The 8,821-nt window shown below is 34.0% G+C and overlaps 1 protein-coding gene across 2 annotated transcripts; it reads right to left on the bottom strand.

Moving 5' to 3' along the window:
* Positions 1-998: 998 nt before the first annotated feature.
* Positions 999-7,510, bottom strand: LOC145801841 (pentatricopeptide repeat-containing protein At5g08305-like). Of its 2 annotated transcripts, XM_082893541.1 has the most exons (2): positions 5,910-7,510; positions 999-1,888 (listed from the first exon to the last, which is right to left on the bottom strand). In XM_082893541.1, exons 1-2 carry the CDS (start codon positions 7,380-7,382, stop codon positions 1,760-1,762), a joined length of 1,602 nt encoding a protein of 533 aa, XP_082749667.1. In that variant the 5' UTR covers positions 7,383-7,510; the 3' UTR covers positions 999-1,759. The 2 variants fall into 2 exon arrangements, with proteins under 2 accessions (XP_082749667.1, XP_082749666.1); XM_082893540.1 differs by lacking the exon at positions 999-1,888 and having other exon boundaries at positions 5,752-7,510.
* Between the last annotated feature and the right edge of the window lie 1,311 nt (positions 7,511-8,821).

Below are 8,821 nucleotides of genomic sequence, written 5' to 3'. Positions count from 1 at the left end.
TTAATTTCTTAAAATATTTTTTTTATAAATATTTTACTATTTAGATACATTTAAATAAGGTGAATCTAAAAAAAATTTAAAAAAATTGCCTAAAATTTAAAAATATTCTCCAAAAGAAAACACGAAAAATAAAATATTCAATTTTCAGAAAATTAAATTGAAAAAATTGAAACCAAACACACTAATTTCTTTTCCTTTTCATTTATTACGGTTTGAATGTTCAGTTTTCTTTTCCAAAATATAGGGAATTTGTTCGCTTCAAGAAATTGTCTTGTTTCTCTATTTCATGCACATGCACTTAGAAAATTCTTTTTTTTTTTTTTTCTGTATTTTTCGTTTTCAATTAATTTTTTTTAACATTTTAAGCAAATTTTTTTTTTAAAACTTTTAGACATACCTAACATAAATACACTTAAAAAGTATAATATTGGCAAAAAAAATCTTCAAAAAATTCATTAAATACCAAAATAAAAAAAAATTAAATATATTTTTCTTATTTTTGTGTATTTATTATTTTTTAAAATACTTTTTTACAAATATTTTATTATTTAGATACATCTAAGTAAGGTGTATCTAAAAAAATAAAAATAAAAAATTGCTTAAAATTTTTAAAAATTTCACTAAAAACAAAAAAAAATCCAAGAAATAAAAAACTCAATTTTCAGAAAATTGAAACCAAACACACTTGATAGTATAAAACAGCTAATCTACAAGTTATCATTGTACTCATGTTTAGCTTAGATTCAAATAAACCCTATGGTATACAGAAAAAAAAAACAAAAAACAAAAAACAAAAAAAATCCACTGCTCAAATGCTAAATAATGTTGTGAGGATATTTTTTAAGACTACGATTAACTGAAAAGGTGTATTAAAATTATATTAAAAAATTAATTAAATTTAGTAAAAAATGTCTTGTTTTCTTTAATTTTTAACACACACACATATATATATATATATATGTATTACGTTCCAAGGACACCTATAAATAAGACTCAAATCACAAATTTTTTCTTTTAAAAATAAAAAAACTATTCAATAAAATATTATGACTTTTCACTAGGGATGACGGTTTGAACTCGGCCTGACAGGGACCAGACCTCTCGACCTCGATTTGGGCGTTTTTTCCCTGAAAAATATTCCCAACGGAGAGGGGATGGTATTCAAAAATCAATCCCCGATCAGTTTCGGGCTGGGGATGGAGATAAGCACCAAGGATCCTCTAAAATGAAATTTTCCTAAAGTTTCCTAGAGTGCTACATTGTGTGGTTGAGATTTACTGGTAAGTCATATCAGAAAAATTGATGTGACTTGCCAGTAAATCTCAACCACACAATGTAGCACTCTAGGAAACTTTAGGAAAAAATCACTCTAGAGGATCCTTGCTCGGAGATAAGTGTTCCAACCCGTATCTGGCCCGTCCCTAGCCCCATCCCCATTTGTCCTCGAAGTGAAATTACTATTTTACCCCTATATATATATATATATAAACCAAACCCTCATATCCCTTATCTCTGTCTTAGACCACGTCTCTTATCTCTCTTTCCCTCACTCAGATTTCTCTCTCTCGTTCTCTCACTCCTTATCATCATCATTATCATCATCATCTAGAACAGATTGAACAGATCCGCCGATCCTCCACCACCACCGCCTCTGCCGCCATGGCTTCCTCTATGACTCCCCAACGCCGCCACCTCACTCCTACATCCGCTGAAAAAGTGGTTGCAGCACACTGCTTGTCCTCCGCCGCAGATTTTGACATCACTCATTACGTCCTCCGTCACAGCACCGCCTCTGTTCGGTCTCTGCTGCAGCTCCAGTGAATGATTTGGATTTCGATTTGACCCAGACGACGGTATACGGCTTGAGCCGACCGGTGTGCCAGTTGATCTGTGAGGATAACTTAGATTTATATGTGTGATGATGATTGTTGATGATGATGATAGATACATACATATATGTGTGTGTGTGTGTGTAATGAACAATTTCAAATCTCTCTCTTTTTTTTTTTCCAAGTTGTTGTTGATGATGATAGATACATATATGTGTGTGTGTGTGTGTGTAATGAACAATTTCATATATATATATATATATATATATTTTAAAGTTGTTGATGATGAAATATACTGAAAACAATAGATTAAATTTTTTTTTTTTTTGTGTTGAACAAAATTATTTAAAAAAAAACAAACAAACAAGTCGGGGTTTTCGGGGTCGGGGAAACTCGATCCCCGTTAGGGGGCGGGAGCGGGGGGGCGATGGCGTCCCCGCCAAGGATCGGGGGCGGGGATGGAAATTTTTTTGCCTTCGGAGATAGGGGACGGAGAGTGTAATCCCCAGCTCCGCCCCGGCCCGTTGCCATTCCTGCTTTTCACACAATTTTTTTACACTAAACTACAAAATTACCTATAAAAAGAAATTCATAGATGCTCATATTACCACTTGGTTTTCACACAACCCCAGCTAAATGGCAGAAAAAAGAGGGTGAACTTTCTGCTCAAATCATCTTTTCATCTTCTAGCTTGAAAAAAAATAAAAATTAAATCAATAAATGCTATGGTAAAAGGAAAAAAAATCTCTATGATTGTCTTGCAAATCTCTACAAAAAGGATATATGTGTACAATAAATATAATGATATACGTGTGTATATATATATATATATCATTAAATGAACCTTTCCACTAATTATCTCTTAATTCATTTATATTGATTCCCCATATTAATTCCATGTTCCACAACTTCTAGTATAATTACTGTAGCATATCAAGGATTCATATAAGTTTTGAAATCAATAAGTGATGTCTATTGGCAATTCCTACTCAAATAAGCTGATATGCTTTTGTTCTATTACCCAAAGGATGCACAATCAGGCTTTTGGTGTAACTTAGTAGATAAGTTCTCACATTACTCTCTCTACTTTTTTATATATTTTTTCGTAAAAAATAAAAAAATTACTAAAATAACTTGTTCTCAAACGAGGCCTAAGTTATTTAATTTTTTAAACTTATTTGTCACAACAAAAAAAAAAAAGAGAGTGAGATTTTCTTAAGTAATAATTTATATATATATTTAACTTATTTGAAACTGTTAAATACTAGAAAAAAATTGTGACTTCAATTTTGTTTTAATTATAATTTTTGAAGGCATTCTAGATATTTATGTAACAAAAAAGTTATGCAATAATTTATTACTGGTTCAATTTCTCTTACAGATTATAAAAGTTGCAACAAACTTATTTATAATTTATTTTAATTCTTTTAAACTAATGATCTCACAAGTTATAATGATGAAAGCTAATTTATATGTGATACCAAATGGGCTTAATAATGCTTAAAATAAAAAATATGATAAGATGCTAATGTATTACATATAGCTACAATGAAACAGATAAATCATCCAACATCACAAAATCAGAACTAAAAACTAAAGTGGCATAGCAAATCGAGTCAAACTATTCAAACTCGACTTGTTAAAATTTTGTTTGAAATTAACTTGTTATACAAACGTATTTTAAAAGTCATTAAATTTTTAAGTCAAATTTGAACAATTTATTATTTCGCTAAAGTGGTCGTTAAAAGTGCATTTTCTTGTAGTGGATCGATAAATCGAGAGGGAGATCAGTAAATAGAGAAGACGGAAGGGAGAGAGTGAGCAACGCGAACACAGTGGGGGAGAGAGAGAGAGAGAGAGAGAGAAAAAAAAAGAAGAGAGAAAAAGAGAAAGAGATAGAGTGAAAGACAGAAAAAGAGACAGAAAGAGAAGAGAGATGAACGAGAGAGACAGAGAGAGAGATAGAGAGAAGAGAGATGAGCGAGAGAGACATAGAGAGAAAAGAGATGAACGAGAGAGACAGAGAGAAGAGAGATGAGCGAGAGAGAGGTGAGAGAGATAGAGAGAAGAGAGATGGGTGAGAGAGATAGAGAGAAGATAGATGAGCGAAAGAGACAAAGAGAGAAGAGATAGATGAATGAGAGAGAGAGAGAGACAAATAGACAGACAGAGAGAGAAGAGTGATGAATAAGAGAGAGAAAGAAAAGAGAGAGAGGAAGATGAAAAAATGGGTGAAAAGATATAGACAAAGAGAGAGAGACAGAGAGAGAAAAAAAAAGAGCGAAAAGAGATAAACGAGAGAGAGACAGAAAGAGATGAGCGAGAGAGCGAGAGAGAAAAAAAGAAGAGAGACAGAAGAGAGACAGAGAGAGAAGATAGATGAAAGAGATAGAGAGAATAGAGATGGACGAGAGACACAGAGAAAAAGAGACAGACAGACAGACAGACAGAGAAGAGTGATGAGTGAGAGAGAGAAAGAGAAGAGAGACAGAGACAGAGAGAAAGAGAGAGACGGACAGACAGAGAAGAGTGATGAGTGAGAGAGAGGAGAGACAGAGACACATAGAGAAAGGGAGAGACAGACAGACAGAGAAGAGTGATGAGTAAGAGAAAGAAAGAGAAGAGAGACAGAGACAGAGAGATAGGAAGATGAAAAAATTGGTGAAAAGATAAATGTTCAAAATAGTAAGACGACGTCGTTTTTTTTAAAAAAAAAATTTTGTGATAGAAAAATACCGTTGCATTTATTTAAACCATTTTGTGACTATATATATATGAAGTCGTCTCAAAGCCGCAATATATATATTTATTTATTTTTTTTTTGCAACGGTACCTATTAAAGTCGCAATTTTCTTTTTCTTTTTTTCTTTTTTTTTTTGCGACTGCAGCTTGCACCGTCACAAAAACTCTATTTTTTTGCGACAACAATCTCTACCGCCGCAAATACTCTTTTTTTTTTTTTTTGCGTCAGCATTTTATGCCGTCACAAATACTTTATTTTTTGCGACGACAAGTTGTGCCATCGCAAAAAGTCATTTTTTGCGAACGCAAAAAGTCATTTTTTGCGACCGCAAAAAGTCATTTTTTGCGACGGCAAAAGTTCCGTCTCTTAAGCCCAGTTTTCTTGTAGTGTATCTACTTAAATTATTTTGTTTGATTGAGCTTAACTCGTATTTGAATAACCTACTACTTGACTTGTTTGCAGACAAAAACCTAAACTGCTAAGATAAATAATTAACAAATCTGAATATCTTTTAACAAAAAAAAGTGGAAAAATAATAAAAGAAATACAAACTAGAATAAAAGAAATTAATAACTACAATACCTTAACATACTAATGATTTACTAATCAATTTATAATCTCCAAACAAATTATTAACCACAATACATCTCCTCAAAATAGAAATAGAATAAAAGAAACAACTAATATCCCACTTCTGATATATGATCAAGAACTTGTTCATAATAGAAAACTCAAAACATTAATCTGTGTAAGTAGCCATAAATCAACTGCAAGATACTTAAGACTAAATAAGTAGATATTTGTTAAAAAATAGAGAAGAGAAAAAAAAAATACTATTTTCATTTGAAAAAATATCCTTTCTAATATGTTAATGAAAATTTTTAACAATAAAGATTTACCATAGATAAGTACGATTGCTTTTTTCAAAATTGCTAAAGAATTTAAGTATTCATATATAATATATATCGTATCATGTGTCATGTCATACATGTATCATATCGATTTCTCTTAAAAAATATATTTAGAAAAATCAAATTGTAAAATATGTATTAAAACACTCCCATCTAATTCCTTAAAACTCATCTAAGATCAAAATTTCTTACAGCATAAAGAAAACCTCCTAGGACACAAGTAATGTAAATTTCCAGCATAATCACAGCACTATAGTGGATGAATGTGAGTCACAAAACTCCATTACCATATAACTCTTGTTCTACAGTTTCAAAATCAGCATCAAATTTCATTTGTTCTACAACAATGGTTAACATCATATAGATTTGTTCTGATTCTTGATGAGTTTTATCATGCGCTATGAATCTGTGAAGAATTCCACATACCTCAACAAAGCTAAAACCAGGGGACTTCTTCACCCCTCTCCTTTCCATGTCTTCTCTCATCATTCTTGCTTTGTCCCAACGCATGATCACCGCATAAGCATTTGATAAACCGATATATCTACCATCGTGTTGCGGCTCCAACTCAATGAGCTTCCTCCCCACTATTTCCGCGAGGTCTAATTTTCTATGGCTCATACACCCGTTAAACAATGCACCTAACATTGAAGCTGTTGGTTTCATTGGTATTTGACTCAAGAATTGGTATGCCTCGGTTAATTGACCTGCACGAGCTAGAACATCCACCATACAAGCGTAATGCTCGCTTTTAGGTGTCATGCCATGCTTATTAAGAGACTCAAAGAAAAACCAAGCTTCCTTCACTAACCCTCCATGAGCACAAGCACTTAACAAGCACAAGTACGTGATTTCGTCAGGAGTGATCCCCACAATCTGCATTTCTGTAAACATATCAAGTGATTCAAACACAAACCCGTGAGTGGCAAGTCCTCCAATCATTGCATTCCAAATTAACACATCAGTTTGATCCATGGAAACCCCACGAAAAACAACTAGAGCCTCCTCTATTGCTCCGGATTTGGCGTACATGTCCACAAGTGAGGTACGCAACACAAGAGTTAATGACAAGGCATTGTTGATCATGTAACGATGCATCGTCCTCCCATGCTCAAGAGCACCTAAATGTGCACAAGCACACAAAACACTTACCATGGTCACCTCATTGGCCTTGGGCCCGACGACTCGCATTCTTTCGAAAATTGCCAATGCCTCACCATATTGCCCGTCCTTGACATACCCGTCAATCAAAGAGCTCCATGACACCACATCTCTCTCCGGCATTAATTCAAACACTTCCCAGGCCAAACTTATATCCCCACACTTTGCATACCCATCCAACATTGCATTCCAAGAAACCAAATTCTTATTGGGCATTTCATCAAACACTTTGCGTGCACACACTATATTCCCACCCGAAGCATACATATGAATCAAAGAATTCTGAACAAACCTATCAGATTCCAAACCAGTTTTCGCAATGCGGCCATGGATAGCCACTCCAAGATTAAGATCCGACAGTCGCGCAGATGCCTTAGCAAGAAATGGGTATGTGAGATAGTCCGGTGAGATCCCAATTCGCAACATTTCGACGAAAATTGATATCGATTTGATTGGGTTTTTGGTTTTTGAGTAACCCCTTATGATTGTATTCCAGTTGAAGATTGTTGGATTGTGGAGATGTCGAAAAATCCGATGAGAGTAGGCAATGTCAGCAGAATCAAAGGTCGCAGCGAAAGACAGAATTCTTGAAGCAAATGGGTCGTCTTGGGTGAGGCCAAAGGCGATCACCAGAGCATGAATTTGCTTGAGGTGAGAGATTGACTTGCATTTGTCAAGCAATGCGATTAGAGTCTGACTCAGATTGACATTTTTGCTTAACAGTGAAGCATTCAACATTTACAGCTGAGTAAACCCACGAGAAGAAGATGAGTTTGTGTGGCAGTTTCAAAGAAAAATAAGGGATTTTGCTTCGGTAGAGAGGGGGGGTCCGTCAAACACAAAAAAAGGTTCTTCATTTGGAGGGAAAATTGTAAGAAAGGGTCTGTTTAGAGGCTATTTAACCTTTCTACAGTATGTTTTTATTTATTCTTTTAAATTAATTTAAAATTAAACAAATCGTGCATGAACAAAATTTAGGATAAACTATCCATGGATTCTAATAATTAAACTTAATTTCTATCAAGTCCTATTAAAAATAAGTATTGATAAAATTGTCGCTAAAAATAATTTTTTTATAACAATTTTTTACATGTCGCTAAAAATTGACAATTAGCGACTTTTTGTTGTCATGGTTTTTATAAATTGTCGCTAAAACTTATAATTAGTGATGTTTTTCTATGACGAATTTTTCAAATTGTCGCTAAAAGTTGTGAATTAATGACACTTTTTTGTAACGATTTTTTTAAACTGTTGCTAAAACTTATAATTAGTTACAAATTTTGTGACAAAATTTTCATATTGTTGCTAAAAATTAATAATTAATGACATTTTTTAATAATGTTTAATGAAAAATGTCATTAATTATCATAGGATCTATTGGATAATAAGTCCACTTATTAAGACCTACACATAAGTCCCCCAAAATTTATTGGGTGAATTACACTAGCCTCCTTAGTGTTGCTAAATGCCTCCTTTCTTCCTAGGACACCATTGCTTTAATTATAATTTTATCGAAATAGCAAATTACAAATTTATTCACACCCTAATTTTTCAATCTTAAATCTAACCCTAACCCATTTCGCTTCAACTGTGGCCGACAACTTATGCTGTCATTACCAGCACTACCTCCAGTCACTATAATCCTCACCCACATTCACCAACCGCCAGTAGCACCACTGCCCATGTCACTTTTACATCATTTTCTACCACCTTTCAAGTTTCATTGACCCATCTTAGTTCATCTCCACCCACCACCACGACCTTCATTCCCATCTCCACCCACTGCGATGTCACGTACAAACACACACATACTTACACGCATGCATATTCTCTCTCTCTCTCTCTCTCAACCACAAAATGTCACCCTCCGTTTCTCTCTCAACCACAAAAACCACAAAAAGTCAGCAATGGTGATGATACACAATCTTTGTGCGATCATTAAGATTGCAACACTACTTGTGATCTCCCCAAATTCAGTTTGGCATTCTTGGTCTGAACCACCACATTTGTTCGGTGATTCACACGCAATCCTCCATTGTTTGTTTGGTATTGCTTTTCCAAACTAGGCGCTACAATTTCAAATAAAGAGGAATCGAACACGAGCATGGCGGGAGAGGGCTTTAGGGTATATATGTGGGAGGCGATGATGGCAAATGATTGAGATTAGTGGAATGAGA

Source organism: Camellia sinensis, chromosome 11 (assembly GCF_055761805.1).
Source record: "Camellia sinensis isolate YWXY chromosome 11, ASM5576180v1, whole genome shotgun sequence".
Classification (NCBI taxonomy): domain Eukaryota; kingdom Viridiplantae; phylum Streptophyta; class Magnoliopsida; order Ericales; family Theaceae; genus Camellia; species Camellia sinensis.
Note: the sequence above shows the minus strand (reverse complement) of the source record. Positions and strands in the feature narration are given on the sequence as shown.